The 25,838-nt window shown below is 44.6% G+C and overlaps 1 protein-coding gene across 1 annotated transcript in view; it reads left to right on the plus strand.

The window, feature by feature from the left end:
• The window catches only part of LOC129702476 (uncharacterized), a 50,637-nt gene that overhangs the window by 10,296 nt on the left and 14,503 nt on the right, over positions 1-25,838 (plus strand). Inside the window, exons 6-12 of the mRNA XM_055644206.1 lie at positions 70-194; positions 3,529-3,649; positions 6,630-7,246; positions 15,115-15,193; positions 20,259-20,419; positions 24,609-24,633; positions 25,502-25,615. Coding sequence (XP_055500181.1) covers positions 70-194; positions 3,529-3,649; positions 6,630-7,246; positions 15,115-15,193; positions 20,259-20,419; positions 24,609-24,633; positions 25,502-25,615 — 1,242 coding nt within the window. The remainder of the gene's footprint in view (positions 1-69; positions 195-3,528; positions 3,650-6,629; positions 7,247-15,114; positions 15,194-20,258; positions 20,420-24,608; positions 24,634-25,501; positions 25,616-25,838) is intronic.

A 25,838-nucleotide genomic window follows, 5' to 3' on the forward strand; every position in this document is an offset into this window, starting at 1 on the left:
TAAATAAAAGAAAACTGTTGGCTCAACATTTGATTTATGGAAACCACAATGACTTATTTTCATCCACAGTGCAATATCCTTGCGGGAAGGTGCCTCTTTGGAAATATTCTTTGGAATCGGGCCTCACTGCCGAAACTGAAAGGAGTAGAATTGTGGGTGGGAATGTAGCTGTAAAAGGTCAATCCCCTTGGCAGGTAAACACCAACATGTAGATTCTGGTTGTAACTGTAGTGTCCTCAATTCCCTGGCATTGCTAAGCATGGTTAGTAAACCATTGTAGATCTCAAGTAATTAAGAAATTTCAGCCCCTCTACCTCCTTGAATAATTGACCCAGCTGTTCTTGATTTGGCTTCAATAGCTCAATTCCATGTGCTACATGCATGATGGTTGCCTCCTGGTTGTAATCAGCCTCAGAGATTGGTGCCAACCAATTGAAAAAGGAACTCCTGGTCTTCTTGCTCTTATCAGTCAGGGTGCGGGGTAGGAGATTGCAACCTTCACGTGGTCCGCCCTGTTTCAACGAATGCAATCAACCTGCCGTGCACAATCAAATAAGATCAAATAGAACAAGTTGTCCTACAACTTTAGGCTGTGCACGACATACACAAGAAGAAGAAGTCAGGGTGTTGAATATGGAAAATAGACACTCAGCAGGTCAGGCAGCATCTCTGGAGAAAGGAAAAAGGATGTTTAAGGTCGAAACCTTCTTCAGGCTGAAGGTAGAGGAGGGGGAATTGGAAATAGGGAAAGGCCAGAACAAATCAGGGACAGCAACGGATGACCAAGGAACAGGAGGGTGGAGCCCATAATGGTCCATTGTTGGCTGGTGATAACGAAGAGATACAGTGATGCAAACAGTGGAACTAGTAGAACGAGTAAGTTGGGGGTGGGGGAGCGGGGGGGGAGAGGGAATGCAGGGATTAATTGAAATTAGAGTAATCAACATTCACACCGGTGAGTTGTAAGCTGCTCAAGTGAAATATGAGGTCCGGTTTCTCCAATTTGTGTGTGGCTTCACTCTGACAATGGAGGAGGCACAGGACAGAAAGGTTAGTATGGGAATGCAAAGAGAGGGAGATGAATATAGAAGTTGGGACGTTTTCTTACCGTTGGTGAGGATGCATTTGGAGCACAGTGTAGAGATTTGGTCATATTGCTATAGGAAGGATGCCATGAAGCTGGAAAGAGCTCAGTGAAGAAGTATAAGGATGTTGCCAGGACTTGAGTGCCGGGGCTACAGGGAAAGGTTGGGCAGGCTAGGATTTTATTCCTTGGAGCAGAGGAGGCTGATCTATTAGAGATATATGGATCACGTTGACAGAGAAAGTGGTTGAGGTAGGCACTATCACAGTATTTAAAAAGAAACTTGAACGGGTGTATGGATACAAAATGTTTATGGGTCAAACGTGGACAAATGCATCTAGCTAAGATGGAATACAGAGTGGCAAAGTGTGTGGTCATGAACTTTGGTAGTAGGAATAAAGTCGTAGGCTATTTTCTAAATGGGGAGTGGATTCAGAAATCGGAGGTGTAAAGGGACTTGGGAATGCTGGTGCAGGATCCCAAAAGGTTAATTTGCAAGTTGAATCTGTAGTCAAGAAGGCAAATCCAATGTTAGCATTCATTTCAAGAGGACTAGAATGTAAAAGCAAGGATGTAATGCTGAGGCTTTATAAGGGGCCACATTTGGAGTATTGTGAGCAGTTTTGGGTCCCATATCTGAGTAGGGAGGTGCTGGCATGGAAAGGGTCCAGGGAGGTTTACCAGAATAACCCTGGGGATGGGGTTAAAGTATGGTGAGTGTTTGTAAAGTAAAGTAAACTTTATTGTCAATTCAAATAATGCAACAAGTAGTTACACAGAGGATTGAAATTGCGTTTCCCCATACTCCAAATGTGCAAGTAATATTTATAACACAGACAGACTATATACCAATAAAAATAGACAGGACATATACATTATATAAAATATTCACAGTGTGCCAGAGTGTAGTAAAATTTTGAGGTATGTTATTAAGGTGCAATAATAAAAGGTACAATATAGAAAATTGCAAATGGCATACTGCAGACATTGAATTAAAGTTATTTTGACAGTCAATTGGTCTTAGTTTGTGTAATGTTCATGGAATTTTCTTGAGTGTGTTGAGTAGTCTGATGGCCTGAGGGAAAAAGCTATTTTTGAATCTGGTGGTTTTGCTCCGCATGCTGCGGTAGCGCTTGCCGGATGGTAGGAGGGTGAACAGTTTGTGTGCTGGGTGGGTGGTGTCTTTGATGATATTGGTTGCTCTCTTGCGCTAGCGAGATGGGTATAAGTCCTGGATTGCTGGTTGGGGTGATCTGGTGATCTTCTCCGCTGTCCTCACCACTCTCTGTGGGGCCTTCTGGTCAGCAGCAGAGCAACTGCCATACCAGACTGAGAGACTGCTGGTAAGAATGCTCTCAATGGCACCCCTGTAAAAAGTGGTGAGGGCAGAAGGGGGGAGGTCGGCTCTCCTCATCCGTCGAAGGAAGTGGAGGCGTTGCTGTGCTTTCTTGACTAGGGAAATGGTGTTGGTGGACCATGTCTGATCATCTGTGATATGCACTCCCAGGAACTTGGTGCTTTTCACAGACTCCACTGCACTGCCATTGATGGTGAGTGGGGTGTGTGCTGTCTGTTTCTTCCTGAAGTCCACAGTTATTTATTTTGTTTTATTGACATTGAGTTGAAGGTTATTGATGTCACACCAGTTGATGAGTTGTTGTACCTCCTCTCTGTAGGCTGAGTCGTCATTGTGGCTGATGAGACACACCACTGTTGTGTCATCTGCGAACTTGATGTTGTGGTTCGAATTATGTTTGGCACAACAGTCATGTGTCATCAGCGTGACAGCCCTGGACCCATTGAAATTTAGAAGGATGAGGGAGGACCATGTGGAAACTTACCAAATAATGAAAGGCCTGGATAGAGTAGATGTGGAGAGGATGTTTCCACTAGTGGGAGAGTCCAGAACCAGAGGACACAGCTTCAGAAAAAAAGGACGTATCTTTAGAAGGGCGATGAGGAGGAATTTCTTTAGCCAGGGGGTGGGTGAATCTGAGGAATTCATTGTCATAGATGGTTGTGGAGGCCAAGTAATTGGATATTTTTAAATCAGAGATTTCTAGGTTCTTGATTAGTAAGGATGTCAAAGTTCACGGGGAGATGGCAGGAGAAAGTGGTTGAGAGGGAAAGATAGATCAACCATGATTGAATGATGGAGTAGTCTCGATGGGCCAAATGGGCTAATTTTGCTCGTATGAATAATGAACTAAGCAGAATTTAATACGGTCAGACACTGAAGAGTATGGTAAGAAAGTGTAAATAGACTGGGTGGGATAATAAAGATGTGGGGAGAGAATGGGAAGTGGGATTAGATGCTGGGACATTGAAGGGATTAAATACTGGGATATTGAGGGAAACAGGCTGAGCAATAGAGAGGAATTAGATTGGTTCTTTAAAAGATATGAAAACATTTCAATCTGATTCTGCTCTGTATTTTTGGACAGATGGTTCTGGCTTACAAAGGACATTTTATATGTGGTGCCGTGTTAGTCAGTCCACAGTGGGCTGTCACTGCTGCTCATTGCACCAACAACATGACGATGGAGGATTTACAAGTCGTAGCAGGTATGTTCTTATTCTCAGGCAGTGCCTCAGATTCAGGACTCGTTTCCACTCCAGTTCCATGAGTTCCAAGGTGACTGATGAGGCTAATGTGGGAATCACAGACTCCTTCACAGCTGGGTAAGAAGTGACTGACAGGGTGGGCGCATGGGGACTTTGTTAAGTGGTCCGCTACTTCCCCCCCTCCTCCCTCCCCCCCCCCCCCCCCCCCCCCCCCCCCCCCCCCCCCCCCCCCCCCCACCCCCCCCCCCTCCCCCCCCCCCCACCTCCACTCCACAAATACTCACCTGTCCCAATCCCCACCTCAACCAATCTTCCCCTTCACCCACCTCCCCCAGCACGAGCGGATCTGACTTAACTCAATGACTACAGATCTGGAATTCCATGGTGTAATGGTGAGGTAAGGGTCTTCTCATTGTGGAACACCTATACAGCGTTATGTGCAGCACATGTTTATGACAGTGGGCCCACATGCATTCAGTAGCACACCAGCACTGTTCAATATCTAGGCCATAAATGTCAGAGGTAGCTTGCTCTTGTGGAGTGTCTTCGGCTGGGAGCAACATTTTCCCGGATAAGGGCCAGCTCACTTAAGGCCAAGTTGAGAAATGTCTTTACTTCTTAACTGCTGTGGTTTGTGTGGGGCCAGTTGTAGAGTGTATCCAATGATGAGATTAATGTTATGGAGCAGAGCAGTCTCTCGAAATGACTGAACATTTACAGGGCTGTGGGGGGTACACCCGCCCATCCCTCACCCTCCCATCCTTTCTCTATTGAATATTTTTTGATACGATGCTGAACCAAACCTGGATTCTATGTTGGAGATGGGCGTGAATAGGGATTGCATTATAGGAACTGGATTGGAAGGTAATTTGGGGAAGTATAGTTTGTGTTTTGATGAGATTTTAGAGATATATATAGAAATGCAGCAAGGAATCATAGCCACTCAGCCTTTGAGAATCAACTATCTACTTATCTCTCCCCCCCCCCTTGCCCCCACCCAGCCCTGCTCTGTCCCTCTTTTTCTTCTTTCCCACTTCTCCCCCCATCCCCATTTCCTTCCACCCACTACCCTTCCCTCACTCCCTAGCTTTCTTCCTTATGAGATTCCAAATCAACACCCTTTTGTCTCCATTTCTCTTCCAGCCTATCTCCACCCATTTGTCAAACATCCCTCACCCAAATCCACCTATCACTTGCCAGTTCTTGCCCCGTTCCATCCCCTTACTTTAGTTTAGAGATACAGCGTGGCAACAGGCCATTTTCCCACTGATTCCGTGACGACCAGCGCTCCTACACAATGGGGACAATTCTTACAGAAACCAATTAACCTGCAAACCTGCACGGTTTTGGAATGTGGGTGGGAAACAGTGCACCAGGGAAAACCCTACGCAGTGACAGGGAGAACGTTCAAACTCCATACAGACAGCACCCATAGTCAAGATCAAACTTGGGTCACTGGCGCTGTAATGCAGCAAATCTACCGCTGTGCCACTGTGCTGCTTGTTAAAGACAACTTTAAAACATTGGGTAAGACAATCAAGACTTTATTTAAGAATGTCAAAGATAACGGGGTTTGGGAACAAATTGTTCACTGAACAAAGATTTGTGCGATCTTTTATACAGAACGCAGAGCAGATTTCACAAAAACACTTCAGCATTCCTTCAATATTAGATTGCTCTGACAATAGCTGCAGATCATGCACCTCTGACAAGCACAACTCCCTGCTAGGGACCTCTTCAACCAACCTCAGATATCCTGTAACCCTTTTCACCTCCTTATACTTATGTTTTCTTTTACGATTGCCGTTTGTTCTTTCACACGCTTCCCCCTTTATTCCTTGAATCTGAGAAAAAGGGTCCCAATTCAAAACATCATCTGTCCATTCCCTCCACAGATGCTGCTTGTCCTGCTGAGTTCTACCAGCACTTTTTTTTTCCTCAAGATTCTGACCTCTGCAGTCTCCAATTGTAGACACAATCTGTGTCTCCACTCTTACACTACTCCTGCTCTAATCACCACGATTGGCTACTGTGCCACCCAAAATGTTGAATTCTGTATTGTGGATTACTTTGCTTTAAAATGAAGGAGCTGAAATTCTTCCAAATGAGATAACATAATAAAGTTTGGGTTGGGTTAGTATTGTGCAGCTAAGGTGTGGTTGGTTTTGGATTCCACAATGGAGATTACGTTAGTTGCATGTCTGGTTTATGTTTCTCCCATATTATATTTGGTTGTGGTTTTATTTTGCAGTTATATGGCTTGGGATTTTGCACATTAAGTAAAGAATAATCGAGCCGGGAAATTATCCTCCAAAATTGCATAAAATGCTGAATTCAATCTTTGCCGTTTTTGTAGGATTTTCTGTCAGCACTAGATTTTTTTTTTCCCAATTTAAAGCTTTCTCCTTATAACATGAAAGGTATCTCCAGCTTGATTTTAGAACTCTTTGGTATTAAACGGACTGACTTATTTAGTCACCGATCAGTTGTTACTCACCCAATTTCCCTAGAAACAATGCCTCTCAAAGCCATGCACTTACAGAAAGCAAGCAGCACAGTGGTACATATGGTCGACCCACTACCTCATAATTCCACTGTCCTGGGTTCAATCCTGTTCTCTAGGGCTGTCCATGTGGTGTCTGCATGTTGTCCTTGTGACTGCATGGGTTTCCTCTGAGTGTTCTGGTTTCCTCCAACATCTCAACAATGTGCATGTTGAGCAGGTTTTTCAAGCACTGTTAATTGTCCCTGGTATAGCTGAGTGGCAGAATCTGAGCAGCTGATTAAAAAAAAAAAATTAAAAATGTTATACGAGAATAAAGTGGGATTGCTAATTCGAGCACCGTCCTTTAATGTGACCAAATGGTGGAGTTGATGGTAGATATTGGGATGTTATTCCTTAGATTGTTGGCCAGCATGCTGCAACGACGTTGATTTGAAAGATGAGCTGAACTGAATTAGCCGTTACTCCTCTTTTCAGGTGACCATGTGCTGAATAAAGACGAAAATACTGAGCAGAAAAGGAACGTGTCGGAATTGATCCAACATGAGAACTACAACAACAAAACTATTAACAATGACATTGCAATGCTGAAGCTCGATGTGCCGATCACTCTGGACGATTATGTGGTCCCAATTTGTTTACCCGAGCCAGACTTTGTTATGCGGGAGTTGAGACACATCAAACATTCCACTGTGAGTGGATGGGGAATGCAGTTGGAGGCTGGGCTGACGACTAACACGCTGCACACCCTCGAGGTGCCGATGGTCTGGCCATCTGAGTGCCGTCAGAGCACCAAGTTCAACATCACTGACAACATGTTCTGTGCAGGCTATCGGGAGGCAAAGAAAGACACTTGTAAGGGAGACAGTGGGGGACCACATGTTACAAACTACAAAGGCACCTGGTTTTTGACAGGAATAGTTAGCTGGGGAGAAGGATGTGCTCGTGAAGGCAAGTATGGAATCTACACCAAAGTACACAAGTACTTCAATTGGATAAGGCAGTTCCTGGATCCCCACAGTACAAGAGTCAGTGCAGAAAGTTCTGCAAATCCTACAGGATCAGTGCCGCCAACAGCAAACATTTCTTATCAATAAGCTAGCTTTATGAACCAGCAAACTCATGCAGCTTCTTAGAATAAAAAATGTTAAACATTGTTTCTGTATTAGTAAAATTTTATATCAGTCTTATAAAATTCTAAGGAGGAGAGGGAGAGGGAGAGGGAGTGGGGGAGGGAGAGGGATAGGGGGAAGAGGGGGTGGAAGAAAGATATCCTGGTGGTGCGGTGTGGGTTGTGGTTGGTAAGTGGGGGGGGGGGGGGGGGGGGGGGGGGGGGGGGTTGTAGACAGGCATTGACAGCACTTCGCAATTTTATAAAGTTTCCTCTAGAGGCAGAGTTGTACACAGTATCACGCCCCTCCAGTGATCAGCAAACTGCCCGACACGCCAAGCTGCTCCACACCACACCAACGGGAGGCGGCTAGTGTGGCCTCCCAGGAGGGTTCACACCACCAGCAGGTTGGTGGAGTGGAGGTGTGCACATTATCACTGGGCAGTTTCACAGCCCCAAACCTCAGTGTAAACAGCTGATTGATGAGGGTCGACTTCCTTCACTCACCTCGAAAGGCGCGATTCCTGGAGAGTGGGGGGGGGGGGGGGGGTACTTGATCACAAAGATTATTGAAACTACCTCAGTTTAATTCTTCTTCACTCTGTGGGCACCTCAATGTAACTGTTATGTGACAGGTTAAACCCGCCCGTGGCATCCGTCCCCCAGGCTGAAGTGAGGGAACACACCACAACTGACCTGGAGAAACAAACTTCTGCCTCCCATAGTAAATATTCCCAGCAGCACTGGGATCCATTCTGACCCTCCCACACACTCACACACACATCCTTCAGCTCAGCTCTGATGCCTGGTGCGTTGGGTCATACACTTGGCTTTGACAGGTGGCTAAGGAATGCTTCCGGGCATGACCAGCTGTCGACCAAATTAAGCACTTGGCCTAACTCCAATATTCATCAAAATTCTAAAGCTGTTCAAAATGAAACATACCACTTTTAAGCCATAAAATAAAGTTAGGAGGTCCTAGGAGTAAATATCACCAGCAACTTGTCCTGGACCAGCTGCAGCAATTGTCAACATGTCTACTTCCTTAGAAGGCTCAGGAAGTTTGGAATGTTCCCAATAACATTCCCCGACTTCTACAGATGTGGCGTAGAAAACATTTTATTGGGGGTCATCACAGCATGGTGTGGGAACAACTCCGTCCAATTGTGGATGTAACCCAGACCATCACTCAAAACTAACCTCCCTTCCATTGACTCCATCGACACCATGCCGCATCGACAAGGCCTCCAGCATAATCAAGGACCAGTTTCACCCTGGTCACTCCCTCTTCTCCCCTTTCCCATCAGGCAAGAGGTGCAGAAGTGGCAGAATGCATACCACCAGATTCAGGGACAGTTTCTTCCCAGCTGTTATCAGGCAAATGAACCTCTTATCACCAACTAGAGAGCGGTCCTGACCTACCATCTACCTTATTGGTGACCTTCAGACAATCTTTAATCAGATTTTATATTGCACTAAACATTATTCCCTTTATCCTGTATCTGTACACTGTGGACAATTTGATCGGCACAAACATTGTGGGCCAAAAGGCCCATTGCTGTACTGATTTATGTTCTATATTCATAACATTTAAGACATTTGGACATGTGCTTGGATACAAAAGATTTAGAGTGATTTAGGTCAAATGCATGTAAATGGGACTAGCTCAGAAGGGCAAAGTGATTGGCATGGACTATGTGGGTCTGTTTCTGTGCTGTGTGAATCTATGCCTATGGCTGCAGTTGTGAGTGGGCCACATATCAATATTCAATTGATAAGTCTTAATCCATAACTATGCTAAAGCTAACAGAACAGTGACCGCTAGTCTCAAAAGAGACTTCAGTCAATTGCCCTTCCCAACTTCCTCAGATCAAGCTATGCCCTCTCCCGTTTAGGATCTCTACATTTGCTGAACACATTTGACAAATTCCACACTGTCTGTCCTTGGCACTATGACAGTCCCAGTCTATAATGGGAGAGCTAAAATCCTCTACTATGACAAACATATGACAAACTGCATCTGCCAACAATCTCCTGGCATATTTGCTATGTTTGTCAAACTCTTCTAATTCCCATGGTCTATTTGGGAGCCTGGTGTGCATTCCCAACAAAGTGATCATCCCCCTGATATTTTTCAGTTCCACCCACACAGCCACACTGGATGAACCATCAGTAATGCCATCTCGGACTACTGCCAGGACATTCTCCTTATTTAATGAAGCAACAGCCCTGCAGTACCTGTATTCTGGAACATTAAGCTGTCAGGCCTGCTACAATGTCCTAATCTCATGTACCTATCCACGCCCTGAGTTCACCTACCTTACCCATCACGCCCCTTGCATTAAAATAAGTGCAATTCAACCCAACAGTTATTCCACACTCCCTGCAGTGTTCTTGCCGGTTCTGTCCACTGAACTTTATTTTATCATCATCCATGCTGACTTTCTGCCTCCCATCTACCTCGGTCCTGCATTGGATCCCCTCCCCTGACAGTCTAGTTTAAACCCACCCGTGTAGCACTAGCAAACCGGCCTTGTATATTGCTTCCCCTCCAGTTCAGATACAGTCCAATCCTCTTGTACAGATCACCTCGTCCATGTCGCGGGGCTGGAAACTGGAAGTATTCCGAGCTAATTCTGCGACCACCATCATCTATTGCAACAAGTGATGGCTCCCACTGATGGTCGCTGGAATCTTGCGTCTTTTTCAGGATGGACGATGACACTGATGTTCACATTTGAAACATGGAAGATGGACATGAAAGAAGAAGACCTCGGCTGCAGATCCCAAATGTCCAAACATTCTTGCCCCCCTGCACCAACTCCTCAGCCACACATTCTTCTCCTCTATCTTCCTGTTCCTACTCTCACTAGCACATAGCATTGGGAATAATCTGGGGGTCACCACCTTGGAAGTTCTGCTTATTAACATTTTGCCTAACTCCCTATATTCATTTTGCAGGACCTCATCCCATTTTTCCCACCTATGTCATTTATGCCAACCTACTCAACGATTTCTGCCTGATCAACCCCCCCCCCCCCCCCCTTAAGAATGTTACACAGCCGCTTCAAGACATCCTGGACCCTTGCACCACGGATGCAACACACATCCTGGAGTCTCGATTGCCACACAAGATCTCCTGACTAACAAATCTCTTATCACCATGGCTCTGGCTGAAACTACCTGTCCCGCTGCGCTTCAGAGGCAGCCTCGTTTCCACAGCCCTGCCTATTGCTGCTGTTCAACCCTGACGTATCAACAGTATCCAAAAAGGTATACCTGTTTTGAAAGGGAATGGCCACACGGGTCAATTGCACTTTCTGTCTACTCCCTCACCTCGTGGTCACCCACCTACTCTCTCCCTCTACTGTAGCTAGCGTGGCTATGTCACTTTCACCTATTCAGGCTAAAGATCTGTGACCATTAGAGTTCTGCAGGGATCTGTGCAGGAAACTCTGCCGTTTGTTGTATTTATAAATGACTTGGATATAAATGGAGGCGGGTTGGTTAATTTGCACATGACACCAAGACTGCTGGTGTTACAGATCATGAGGAAGGCTGTCAATGTATACCTATATTACTAAAAGTCTGATCTTGACTGCTTTTGGCTCGCTGTGCTGCGATTTCTAAGAGAACGCCGCCATCTACGGCTGCCATTTTTGGCCACCTCGCTCAGAGCCCCCCTCCACCTTCCGGGACCGGAGGATTTTTCCCATCGATGAAAAATCAGAGAGATATTAATGTTTTTAAATAATTTGCCATTCTCTCTGCTGCCCCTGCTGGAGGGAGGGGGAGGGACTATAAAACCAGGAAGGGGTGTGCCTCACTCAGTCTCTGCAAGATGGAGGAAGCCAGATGGTCACGTCTCTGTGAGCTCTGAATAACGCTGAACACATGTCTACTTAACTGTGAGTGCCCTTAATGTGGTTTGAAAATGAAAATATGGTTGGTTTGAAGTAAAAATGCACTGCAAATGGTTGTTTGGGTTGAAGTAAAAACACATTGCAAATGGTTGTTTAGGTTGAATTAATTGGTGGAGAGGTGGAATTGGTGGAGAGGTGGAATATTGCGTCGGGGGACCAGCCCTCCCGTGTGAACATGGGACCCAACGACTCCCACTTAGTCTAGTAACAGGATATAAATCAACTACAGAAATGGGTGGAGAAATGGCAGATGCAGTTTAATCTGAACAAGTGTACGGTGTTTCACTTTGCGATGTCAAACATAAGGGGAAAATATAAAATACATGGCAAGATTCAGCAGTATTGATGTACAGAGGGATCTTTGGGTCAAAGTCCATAACTCCTTGAAAATTACGTCACAAGTATTTACAATACTCTAGCGGTTGTCTGGCAACGCCTTTAATCCGGACAAAATTATGATATGGAAATGATTCTTTGCAGCCGCAGTATACATGAGTTGCATGTCTTCCACATGTCTTTATTTTTCCACTCACTCGTTTAGTTGTCACATCCCCTCTGTCCTTGCAGTTCTTCACTCCCACTGCAGCACCCATCGATTCTTAAGGGGTTGGACAGGCTAGATGCAGGAAGATTGCTCCCGATGTTGAGGAAGTCTAGGACAAGGGGTCACAGCTTAAGGATAAGGGGGAAATCCTTTAAAACCGAGATGAGAAGAACTTTTTTCACACAGAGAGTGGTGAATCTCTGGAACTCTCTGCCGCAGAGGGTAGTCGAGGCCAGTTCATTGGCTATATTTAAGAGGGAGTTAGATGTGGCCCTTGGGGCTAAGGGGATCAGAGGGTATGGAGAGAAGGCAGGTACGGGATACTGAGTTGGATGATCAGCCATGATCATATTGAATGGCGGTGCAGGCTCGAAGGGCCGAATGGCCTACTCCTGCACCTAATTTCTATGTTTCTATGTTTCTATGTTTCCCACACTCACCTCCATCCTTAGCTGTTGCACCAGCTGAGCAGTCCAGGAGTTAATCGGTGCATGATGTACGTGTGCAGCCGTGCCTCCCACCCCGTGTGGAACAAGGAACAAGATCTATCCGCTGCGACCCAAAGAATCCTTTTTTTACAGTTTAAAAAAAAAATCTGCATGCATGAGCTTCAGCGGTGCGAGTTGCCCCATTCAAAATTAAGTGAGTGGCTCAGCACAGGGACAGGCAGAGAGCGCAGCAAAGCAGTCCCTGCACAGCAGCCCAGCTCAGTTTGCTGAGCCCTGTTACTTTAAGTTGTGTGCCGGTGACTGTACACTCACGTCTCTCATCTTCTCCCTTCTTGATCTCTGGGTAAATTAACATGTTGAGCGAGGACAACAACCCACAAGATTATTACTATGAATTATTATCGTTTGGCCACTGTTGGTCCGGAATAAACGGATAATTCGGCAAGGCTCTCGAATCAAGAATACCGGAAAATAGGTGGTGTACCTGGGGTGGTAATGAAGGAATATGGTGTGCTTATTTTCATTGGTCAGGGCATTGGTTAGCATGCAACAAAAGTTTTTCACTGTACCTCAGTACACTTGACAATAAACTAAACTAATGGGAATCCAGAAGTCATTAAGGGCATGTCCCACTTGGGCGACCTAATCCGCAAATTCTGCCGAGTTTGCCCTCGACTCATACTCGCAGCATGGTCGACACAAGGACGTGGGAGGTCTTCGTAACTCTCCTTCATGCTCGAGAGTGGTCTCCGCGTACTCAAGGCCACAGCTAGGTTGCGGCGCTTTTTTCAATTTGTTAAAAAAAAGCCCAAGAGTAAAAAAATGTCGCCATGGAAAAATCGATACTTTTTTTGCTTGTAGATTTAGTCATAGTAGGTCGTAGTAGGTCGGCATGTTAGTCGTAGGTAATGGAGGGTAGTCGAAGGTAGTAAAGGGTAGTCGTAGATAGTCTTCATCATAGTCGAAGGGAGGTCGAAGGGAGGTCGAAGGAGGTCGTCTTCACTCTCCACTATTCGGTGTCCAATTTTCAGGAAGTTAGTCGTAGCTAGTCGCAGCTAGTCGAAGCTAGTCTTCTACATAGTCGCAGGAGGTCTTCAACATGTCATTTTGTCAAACTCTTCTAAACTCACCAATTAGGTCGCCCAAGTGGGACAGCCCCTTTATGCAGCTTTGACGGCGGGCTGCAGGAGTGGGGCGCCTGCAGTCCATCCTTTCACCCTTTTTAATTTTATTTTTAGTCTTGTTAGATCAAAATGTTTGTTGTAGGTCTTCTTTTATGTGGTGGGTGGGGGGGAGGGGAAGGGGGAAACGTTATTTCTGCGGTTTTCCTCCAAATCGCATCTTTGTCCTCTCCGTGCAGGCAACCATCGGACTGGAGCGGCGTTTCCTGCCGGGACCGGCCGGGACCACAGCTTCGGCGACGGCGCAGTGCTGGGACACCAACATGGAGCAGGCGATGCCTTACCGGGTCGCCGTGTGGTAAGCTCCGGAGTGCTGTGACCGCCGACTCCCAACATCACAGAGCTGTGGCTGAGGGCGTCCAGCCACGGGCGGCGCTGGATTTAAAACAACGCGGAGCTTGGGATCCGAGATCGCCAGAGTCAGAGCTCCAACCAGCGCGGCCTGAGGACTGCGGGTGCCGCGGTCTCCGGGGAGGAGGCGGCCGCTCCAGACATTTCCATGCCGCTGAGGACTTTTCACCCCAGGTGGGCCTATAACATCGGGCCGCCATTGCGGCGACTGGCTGCGGAGGCCTCAAACAGGCCCCGACCGGGTGGTGGGAGGAGGAGGACTTTTTGGTGGGGGGGGGGGGTGGGATTCTGGGGTGTGGGGGTGGGGGGGGGGGGGGGGGGGGCGTTCATGTTGAATCCTATAGTGTATTGTGTCTTTTTTTCTTCTTTTTTATTTTATATGGATGTATGGTAATCTATTTTTTTTCTCTGTAAAAGAACTTTGGCTTCAACATGATTTGATTTAAAAGTGCTGTATAAATAAAAATCACTTACTTACTTACTTACTTTACAGGGCTTTGGTTAGGCTGCATTTGGTGTATAGTGTGCAGTTCTGGTCCCATTACAAGAAGGGTGTGGAGGCTTTGAAAAGGGTGCAGAGGAGGTTGACCAGAATTGTGCAAGGATGAGGAGGTATTAGCTGTAGTTTGGGCAGACATGGATAGTTTTCTCTGAAATGCCGAATGTTGCAGAATGACTTGATAGAAGTATATACAATTATGAGGGACATAGATAGGGTAGACAGTCCAAATCTTTTCCCAGAATAGAAAAATAATTTACAAAATGCAATGAATAACTTCTCTATGTTACTCTCAGTACCCCAAACCTATGACCTCTACCACCACCGGGACAAGAGCAGCAGAAGCAATGGAACACCATCCCCAGCAGGTGTTCCTTTCATACCATCTACATATCGCTGGCCCCTCATAGTCACTGGCTCCAAATCCAGAAACTCCTGACCCAACAGAACTAATGATTAAAAAACGTCACTGCCTTCCAGCTTCTCCAAGTCAACGAGTCCTTGGGTAACAAATCCCAGCCTGGCCAACTGGTGTGAATGAAAAAATAATTTAAAAGTTGATGTCACTTCCTGCTTTGTGGCAATTTGCATTGTGTCAGGAAATTGGGATGATTGATTTCCAGGTAGAAAGGTGGCAAGAACTACATTTTCCCCTGAAACAAAAAGAGGTCTTAACTTTTCCCAATGATCTTGGATTTGGATGAAGGTTGTTTTGTTCTCAAACTCTTGCTTTAACTCTAGCTATTTGCAAGCTGGTGAAATTTGCCGATTAGAAATCAGAGGTGCAAGCAATGGGAACTGAGGATCAATATGTATCAAGTGTCTTGCTAATCTGGCCACTGAACTTTAAACTTTTGTTTATTTAGCCAGAGCACTGAAATTCAGATGCAGGAAGGTTTAGTAGAAACGGACCATGGCGAATCTTTTGTGGGTTATAAATCTTTTTCACCTCCTCATTAACCTCACAGCAGCTGAAACGCAAGGTACTGTCTGTCTGGAAACTTTTTGAACTGAATTCACAGTGGAACACTTTAAAACAGGCCTCGTTGTAAGCTTCGAACTTTGTAAACCTTAGCTTAGGGCGGGAGCACCATTGATTTCGTGAGGTTACTGTCAATGTTTACAATCCGGAAAGCTTCAGTACTTTAAACATAGTTAACCAAATGCCCACACTCTTGCTTAGGAGTTCTTTTTTGTGTTTGTTTAAAGTGAGTATTATGAAGAACTTTAGTAAAGTACGGCTTTCATTAAAAAGGCATCAGGCTGACGCTTGATGCAAAATGCATGGTGATAATAATGAGTTAATCTGTTATAAATCTTCTCTTTGTTCATTATTTTTGCCGTTTCTGTAGATTGCCTGCCTATCTGCCCTTGTACCACATTTATACCCAACTGTAATGTTTGTAGATGTGTATACATTCATCACCACAGACCTGGAGAAAGGAAGAGTTACTGGAACATGTGCAACTGATTACAGAGCTTTCTAATTCCATTGCACGTAGATACATGCATTGTACATACATGACATGCATTAACGTGGTTTTGCATTTTAATTCATAATTCATGCTAGGTACTGATTTATCCTACTGAAAGGCTTTCTGTGAAGCTCTTATCCTCACAAAGGAACATGGCATTGTATTCACTCCTAATTAATCGTATATCAATTGTTGCATGGCCTCCACTGGATTAACCTGCAGTATATTCATAATGATATAATTCTTCAATATTCTTTCACATATCCCTTGAAAGAATGATGTGTATACTTCTGATTTTATCGCTCATTTCCAAGCTATCAATTTAGCAACTCATTTCATAATCGGTGCCACAGGAATGCCCCTCTTATTTGCTTCATTGCTTCTTATTGTTTATCAAAGATTTGTGGTGAGCCGTTTAGAAAATGTGTTAATTCCTTCTTGGTACACCTTTCACATTGATCGACTTTGGTGTCTACCTATGAGTAAGATATCAATCCCCTCCTGGAAATAATCAACGACCATTTTCATCTCCTTGAAGGTGTGTTTGATGCCTTGGATCTGCAAAATTATTGCTGGCTTTTTCAGGTACTTAAATAATCCAAGGCACGGTGGCACAACAGTAGAGTTGCTGCCTTATAGCGAATGCAGCGCCGCAGACCCGGGTTCGATCCCCACTACGGGTGCTGTCTGTATGGAGTTTGTACGTTCTCCCCGTGACCTGCGTGGGTTTTCTCCGAGATCTTCAGTTTCCTCCCACACTCCAAAGACGTACAAGTTTGTAGGTTAATTGGCTTGGTAAATGTAAACATTGTCCCTAGTGTGTGTAGGATAGTGTTAATATGCGGGGATATTGTGCGAAATATCTGCTTCCGCGCTGTATAAATATATATTTTTTTTAATTCATAACTTCCAGCAGTTCCCTTCTGTTCACAATACTATTCAATGCACTACTCAAATTTGTTTTCTCATACTTTTGGTATGACAACTCTGATTCACCGTTGAATACATCAGGACATTTATCTGTTCATCCAATTCATATTTGAAGGATATTTTGTGTTTTTCCTGACAATCACCTTGATGTTTCCAAAGTAAGCATTATGTTTCCTCTCTCTGTCTGAATTCATATGATGTCATTGCAGATGCATTGCCAAGGTTATTTTGTTTAGAAGTTCTAAGTTCAACTGTGTAATCATATTGAGATAAGAACTGGCCCATAATTGCATTGGGACACAAACATTGTCAGTATCATTGTCTTAACAGGAATTCCTAATATAAGCTTGTCATCTGCAGTCAAGATGGACAGAACCTTTTTTTTTCACTCCAAAGCCAATTCCCACTCCACATAACTCAATTTTAATATTAATTTATTTTACAATTCAAGTTTGTGTGATGTTGGTGAGATTGTTTATTGCAGCTGCCACTCCACAATTTGAAGTATAACATGCAAATCCTAATGTGCATGATGCATCCTGGTAAAGCTCACCTCCTAGACTCTCCTTGCATTAGTGAGATGACATTTGCTGTTCTTTGCCCCAATTCCCTTCTTCATTTTTCTAGCATCAGCACTGCTGCAAAAAAAAAGAAACAAACTGTTTCTAGGAATTATCTGCAAAGTTTTCTGATTTCTCTGCCTTCACAATTGCTTCATCTTTTTATTTTACTGGTTGCAATTTGGCTGTGTTGACTCTTGGCCAAAGATATTATTTAATGCACTCAGTCTTTCTCTTTTTGAGCCTTATATTCTGTTCACAAAAAAACAGACAGTTCTTCTGATACGCAAAGATTTTGTTCCTCAGTATTTGTAACTATTAATACGTCATCTTTGTTGTATAGCATGTGATCCATACCATGCAGTTGGAGTTGGAGTTGTACTCGCTGTAGCTTAGAAGGATGAGGGGAGATCTCATTAAAACTTACAGAATAATGAACGGCCTAGATAGAGTGAATATGGAGAGGATGTTTCCATTGCTGGGAGAGTCCAGGACCAGCGGGCACAGCTCAGAATAATAGGACGTACCTTTGTAAAGGAGATGAGGAGGAATTTCTTGATATATCTGTGGAATTAATTGCCACAGATGGTTGTGGAGGCCGTCTTTGGGTATTTTTTAAAGAAGAGATTGATAGGTTCTTGATTGGTAAGGGTGTCAAAGTTTATGGGGCGATGGCAGGAGAAGATCGATCAGCAGTCTGATTGAATGGCAGAGCAGACTGAATGGATTGAATGGCCTAATCTGCTCCTACGTCTTATGAATTTATGAAGCCTGGGTTTGTAGTGTTCAATAGCCTGATGGTTGTTGGAAAACAAGATGCTTCTAAACCTGGATGTTGTAGTTTTCAGGCTCCTTTACCTTCTTCCCAATGGCTGGGGAAGTATAGGAGTTTGAAATGAGTGTGGCCAGGGTGATGTGGGTCCCTCATGAGGCTGGCCGCCTTTTTGACTAAGCGACACCTATACAGTAGATCCCTTTAACGGTGGGGATGTCAGTACCCGGGATGGACTAGGCAGTGTCCACCATTTTATTTCAAGTTTCTCCGTTCCTGGGTATTTGAGTTGTGGAACCAAGCCATGATGCAACCAGTCAATATGCTCTCCACCATACACCTGTAGAAGGTCAAGAGCGTATTCATAAACATACCGAGCCACCTCAATCTATTAGGGAGGTAGAGGCATTGGTGGGCTTTCTTTATGATTGCATCAATGTGCTGGGTCCAGGACAGTTCTTCCGAGATATCCACGCCCAGGAACTTCAAGTTTATGACATTGTCCACCACCGATGAAGACAGGTTTGTGGATTCTCGCCCCTCTCCCTCACCTTCCCTTCAGTTTAACAAGCATTTTAGTCTCCATTTCAGTTCTGGCACAGGGTCTTCAACCAGAAACATGGCCCTTTTTACTCTTTTCATAGATGTGACCTGTTGAATATTTCCAGTATTTTTTGTTTCTGCTTCAAATGAAGTTTTGTCAACTTTGGAACCAACACAGCTGGTATTGTCCACCACCGTTTAACTAAAATTCCATTTATTCTAACTTATCTAATTCTTCCTCCACTTGGTTTTCCATTGCAGTTGGACAAGTCAAAGCCTACAGTCATGTTCTTCCATTTGTCTTGATCGGTGTATGAACATTATAAGCTGTAACACTAGTGCAGCTATTCTTTAAAAAAAACCTGCATAATTTCCCAGTAGTCGATCTAAGGGCAATTTTGGAGACTCCATGCCAAAAGAATCTTCCCATTCTGATTTCAGTTTTCTGATTCAATCTTTGTCTGTCAATACTGGTCAATCTGTGCCATTGGCTCCAACTTTCTTTTGACTATTGGGATCACTAAACATCAATTTAACCTGAAGTCTTTAACACTTTGGACGAGGAATATTTTTCCATGTTCAAGGGTACTTGACAAAATGAAACTAGAGAGACTGCAGGTATTGGTGGTGTGACACAGCTTCATGGTCCCGGGTTTGATCTTGCCTCGGGTACACTCCTTGCACACTTTTCATGGACAGATAGAGTGGGTTGGAAAAGGGAAAGAAACCACTTGGTCGGAGGCTGAGGGTGAGATTTTTAAAGAAGGCTGGGTGTGAGAGCAGCTGGCTTGAAGGTTACCTGAAACTGAAAAATGTTATGTTCAGGCAGAATATGAAGTGCTGTTCCTCTTGTTTGTCACTTTCTTTTCACCACACAATTAGAGTATATACTGCAAAGGATGACATTCTGTATATTTCTATTTGTTTAGAATATGAACAGAGTTTTAGCAGAATTAACACAACACAAATAGAGCAATGAGAAGAATCTATGTGATCAGGCAGTAAAAAAAAAATCACAGGATCACGTGGCTTCTCTCTGGTGGTTTCACATGAAGTAAGGGAACATTACGAGAGTCTTAATTATAATTTTACAAATTTCTCTCAATTCAATAACATGTCATTTCTATGGGAATATTGGGCACTTCCATTTAAGATGGATGGAAATTGGAAAGCAGGGAATGACAGATGCTCACCCAACACTTATTGTTGGGAATTTCACCCAATTGAGGATTAACTGACTGAGCCCTCTAAACATTTCAGCCAATCAGAAAAATGTCCACGTGGATATTACATTTGGCCCATGGATCTAGTTTATATGGACTTTCCAATGACATTTGATAAAGTTCTTTATTAAAGAGAGCTGGCACGTCATGCTGCCTCGGCAAGGCCACCAGCGTAATCAAGAAATACTCCCTCTTCTCCCTCTCCCGTCAGGTACAGAAGTTTGAAAACGTATACCTCCAGATTCAAGGATAATTTCTTCCCAGCTGTAATGAGGCAAGTGAATGGTCCTCTCATCAGCTAATTTTATTAATCAGGCATAGACCCATATGTATATCATTTGTTAATAGGCTATTGCCTCTCTCAGTAAGGTTAGGTCTGTGATACTGTAGGTTCGGATAAGCTCACAGTTCCACAGGATTGGTTATTTCCTTCTTGCTTCTGTCTGACCTGGTCCTAGTCTAATACTATTAATGACCAGAGGTTTAGCTGACATTGAGTCATTGCTGCTGGGTCAGTCGGCTAACATTGTCTGCTTCTATTCAAGTATTTCTAGACAACAGGAAGGCAAGCAACTTCTTAACACGCCTAAGACGTGCAAACAGTTTTTTTGAAGAAATGAAAGAAGGCAACTTGCAGAGAGAATGCTTCGAAGAGAGGTGTTCGAAAGAAGAAGCAAGGGAATGTTTTGAAGATGACCAACGAACTGTGAGTGCATGCGTTATTGTGTATTCAGATGCCAATTTTAGTTGATCTCATCTTGAGTGTATCCACTGGTAGTGGATTAATTATATTCAGGGATGAGTAAAGGGTCGGTGTCAGAAAAGCAATGGGGCTAAAAGAGATTACAGAAGTGTAGAGAGATGAAGCCAAAGCAAAACAAAAAGAATAATTTTAAAATTGAGGGTGAGTCTTAAATCACAAGAAACTGGGTTTTAGATGAACTCATTAACATTTCCCCTATGTTTCATTCGCCTTCCTAAAACCCCTGTCTCACGGTGCGAGTTGACACACGAGGTACCCCGAGTTAAAACTCGTGGTAATAACGTACGATTAACGGAGCTGTAATGTCGGAACTCGTGGACTCAACTTACGCTAACAGCAGGTACCCGTGAAACTTGTCAACTCTTGGAAAATTCAAACATGTTTATAGTTTTCCACGAGTCAAATTTACTCTTGTGGTTAAGAATTGAAACATTTTAACTCGTTTTAAGAACGTAGTGGCCCGTGCATTTACCTTAGTGTCTCGTGAGTCTACGGTGGGAACTCTTACGTCCTGCAAAATTATGCGCAAGATTTCCACAGATCTTAACGTCCAACTTGTTTCATTTTTATGCAGAGTTATACTTGCTAATAACTTTTGTTAAGTAAAATGTTGTGCCATTTGTTGGCTACTTTGCTTAATGGCGTGAAAGCCTTTTTTATATTCTGGTACAAACGCGTTAAGGGTTCTGCAATTGAGATCTGAGATGACTGTTCCCGTTCAGACACACAGCATAAATTTCAGACCTCCAGTGTAAACTTTGGAAACTATACCATTAACTTATAGGTCTACGACCTACCTTATTGAGATAGGAAACTCTATTTAATCCAAAAAAAATCAAAGACCCAATTTCCTGTGCCGTCTCAGAATTAGTGAGTTTGGGGATTCGACGTTGAGCTGGCAAGTATTGTTCTGCACAATATAGAAGATAAAACGGGTAGGAAGGAACCGCAGATGCCGGTTTACACCGAAGGTAGACACAAAATGCTGGAGACACTCAGCGGGACAGGCAGCGGGACAGGACAGAAAATGAATAGGCGATGTTTCAGGTCGAGATCCTTCTTCAGACTGAGAGTCAGGGGAAAGGGAGACGCGAGGTATGGAAAGGTACAAAGAACAAATGAGTGAAAAGTATGAAAATAACAAATCCAAGCCAGCAACGATGATCAAGGAAAGGTGGAGCCCACAATGGTCCACTTTGGTTCTTTAATACGGTCTAAAAAGTACTTACAATGCTGAACGTAAATTCAATAAGATGGACGCAAATGAGTCGCACCATCTGTAGGCGAGTTTGGGACCAGACTAGACTATCTGAGAGGGTGGCGACACGGTTTCTCACAAACAGCAGCACAAACCCGTAATTCCCTCTACAAACATTCATGGCCGTTAGGACAATGTGATCTGTCTAGACAGTGAGTGGTAGAATTGTGCTAGTCCGAAGAAGCGTCTCGACCCGAAACTTCACCAATCCTTGATCTCCAGTGATGCTGCCTGACCCGCTGCCTGAGTTACTCTAGCACGTTGTGCCTATAGTCGGTATAAACCAGCATCTGCTATCCCTTTCTACACAGTACAAAGTTGGAATTCCCTCCGCAAACATTCATGGACGTTAGGGCAACTTATTCTATCTAGACAGGGAGTGGTAGTATTGTGCTGGAAAGAGATACCAAGGGATACGGAGCTGTCGTGGTAAATGGTGGATGTCAGCCTTGATCTATTGGGATGGCGGGGCAGGGTTTAGTGGTTGGCCTTTGTCTTTTTGCAGCTTTACTGCATTGCCATTGAATGTGACTTTGCCTCCTTAACCTGGGAGAGAGACAATATCACATTCAAAGTCAACTTTAGCGAGAACCAATCTAGAGTTGGTTCAAGTGCTCTGGAAAGCGTTAAATGCTTGTTTTTTTTGGCGAAGCTTGAAATTCTGGAAAGTCATTTATTACTTTTAAAAGAACCAGTGGCTAGGCCAGCAGTCTACTGAAGTGTATGGGCTCCTAATCTAACAATACATATTCACCGCAGCATGAAGAAGGCAAAGGCACAAATGCATTTTATTACAATGCCGCGAGTCAACTGACAATAGACAATAGGTGCAGGAGTAGGCCATTCGGCCCCTTCGGGCCAGCACCACCATTCACTGTGATCATGGCTCATCATCCACATTCAGTACCCCGTTCCTGCCTTCTCCCCTTATCCCCCCCAAGTTGATTGTTGCTCCCTTCAGTTTCCCAGGGGGTCGGGTCGGGACACACCAAGTTAAATTAATCTCCTTATCTCCTTTGCCTACATGTCATCCGTATCCCTCCACTCCCTGCATATTCATGTCCTACCTAAAAAGCCTCTTAAATGCTGCTGTCACTTCATCTGTCTACAAGGCGTTGCTTATTAAAACACCTTCATTCAGGGTTGGCTCAAGAGTAACTCGGGAGACGAACTTGGAACATCGCAGAAATGACAAGTAAACGGCAAACTTGTCATGCCCGTGGGAACTCGGTTAAACTCTTGATCATACACTTGGAATCTCGTACACACCACGAGTCTTTCACTCGGGGCACCTCATGGGTCAGCTTGCACCGTGAGACAGGGCTTTAAATTATTTGTTGAATCTGCAAGTTAACGTTTTGTTTCATGTATCTGGACTCCTAGATCACTTCACACTACAACATTTTGCAGCGGTTAATTAATTTAAGTAATAATTTGCTTTTTGTCCATCCTTCCAAAATGGGAAATCTCACATTTTCCCACATCATGCTCCTCTTGCCAATTTGTTTCCCACTAACTTAACCCATGTGCAGACTCCCTGTGTCCTCCTCATAATTGCTAACCCACCTTTCCTTGTATCAACAGCAGATCACACTTGGCCAAGTCATTATAAATAATTGAGGCCCAGTTCTTATCCTTGTAGCAGCCCACTAGCTATGATCATCAATCTGAAAATGATCCATTTATCCTGACTGAAAATCAGCCCAATATAAGCTTGAGGAACAGCATCTTTATAACAAGAGGAATCGAATATAGGAGCAAAGAGGTCCTTCTGCAGTTGTACAGGGCCCTAGTGAGACCACACCTGGAGTATTGTGTGCAGTTTTGGTCCCCTAATTTGAGGATGGACATTCTTGCTATTGACGGAGTAGGTTTACAAGGTTAATTCCCGGGATGGCGGGACTGTCATATGCTGAGAGAATCGAGAGGCTTGTACACTCTGGTGTTTAGAAGGATGAGAGGGGTTCTCATTGAAACATATAAGATTGTTAAGGGCTTGGACACGCTAGAGGCAGGAAACATGTTCCCGATGTTGGGGGAGTCCAGAACCAGGGGATGCAATAGTTTAATAATAAGGAGTAAGCCATTTAGAACAGAGATGAGGAAACACTTTTTCTCACAGAGAATGGTGAGTCTGTGGAATTCTCTGGAGGCAGGTTCTCTGGATGCTTTCAAAAGAGAGCTAGATAGAGCTCATAAAAATAGCGGTCAGGGGATATGGGGCGAAGACAGGAAAAGGGTACTGATTGGGGATGATCAGCCATGATCACATTTAGATCGAGGGCTCGAAGGGCCAAATGGCCTACTCCTGCACCTATTGTCTATTGTCAAACACTGAATGCCTGGAGCTCAGTGCTGATAGTGGGTATCACGCATCACCTGCTCACTATGTCAGTCATCCACCTGCTATATTAACTCCCTGTGGGAATGAAGGGCTTGCCCTTCTCCGTCTTCGCGAGACTTTGTGAGGGGAGTCACGGTGGCCTTACAGCGAATGCAGCGCTGGAGACCCGGGTTCGATACCGACGACGGGTGCTGTCTGTACAGAGTATGTACATTCTCCCCATGACCTGCGTGGGTTTTATCCGACATCTTCGGTTTCCTCACACACTCCAAAGAAGTACAGGTTTGTAGGTTAATTGACTTGGTAAATGTAAAAATTGTCTCTAGTGGGTGCAGGATAATGTTAATTTGTGGGGATCGCTGGTCGGCACAGACCCGGTGGGCCGAAGGGCCTGTTTCGGCGCTGTATTTCTAAACTAAACCAAACTAAACCTCAGAATGCAGGCAATGGCGAATACTTAGCTGATGGCTACCAGTGGACCTCACCGTATTATCTGTCCAATTCAGTCTTCCCTTTTCCTCTCATTTCAGGATGAATTCTGGAATAAATATGTAGGTGAGTAACCACAACTTTTAATTTAATCTCTTTCAGTTATGGTTGCTCTGCTTGAGTTTTTGGCCCAGTAAGGGACCTATAATGTGGCCCCACCACTCGCCACATCTTCCCATCTCCCCCCCCCCCTGTTTGCTTTCCGCAAAGACCACTCCCTCCGTAACCCCCTGGTCAATTCTTCCCTTCCCTCCCGCACCACCCCCTCCCCGGGCACTTTCCCTTGCAACCGCAAGAGATGCTACACGTCGCTTCACCTCCCCCCTCGACTCCATTCAAGGACCCAAGCAGTCGTTCCACGTGTGACCTCTGTTCACCTGCATCTCCTTCAACCTCATCTATTGCATCCGCTGCTCTAGATGTCAGCTGATCTACATCGGTGAGACCAAGCGTAGGCTTGCTGATCGTTTCGCTGAACACCTCCGCTCGGTCCGCATTCACCAACCTGACCTCCCGGTGGCTCAGCACTTTAACTCCCCCTCCCATTCCGTATCCGACCTCTCTGTTCTGGGCCTCCTCCATGGCCAGTGTGAGCACCACCAGAAATTGGAGGAGCAGCACATCATATTCCGCTTGGGCAGTCTGCACCCTAGCGGCATAAACATTGAATTCTCCAATTTCCCGTAGCCCTTGCTGTCTTCTCCCCCTCTCAGCTCTCCCTCAGCCCTCCGGCTCCTCCTCTTCTTCCTTTTTCCTTTCTTCTCCCCACCCTACATCAGTCTGAAGAAGGCTTTCGGCCCGAAACGTTGCCTATTTCCTTCGCTCCATAGATGCTGCTGCACCTGCTGAGTTTCTCCAGCATTTTTGTGTACCTTGTGCACTCTGTTGGATAGAAGCTGGAATTTCATAAACATGTTCCACATTCTTCCTGCAGATGGGAACCAGTGTGAATCCAATCCATGCAAGAATCAAGGCCAGTGTCGCGATGGCATCAACCAGTATCAATGCAACTGCACGCAAGGCTTCAAAGGCAACAACTGCGAAATCGGTAAGATCCGGGAGAGTTTGCAATCTTACTCAAAGGTGTAAGAGTCATATCGCACCTCCATCCTACTGAGTTCACATCAACTACTAAGCACATACTTACAATGATGCTATACCAATCCCCCATCAATTTCCCCATGATTCTACTAATACATACTCACTGGGGATAGTTTACAGCGACTAATTAAACAACCAATCTACATGTGTTTCAGATGTGGGAGAAATCA

Source organism: Leucoraja erinacea, chromosome 13 (assembly GCF_028641065.1).
Source record: "Leucoraja erinacea ecotype New England chromosome 13, Leri_hhj_1, whole genome shotgun sequence".
Lineage (NCBI taxonomy): Eukaryota > Metazoa > Chordata > Chondrichthyes > Rajiformes > Rajidae > Leucoraja > Leucoraja erinaceus.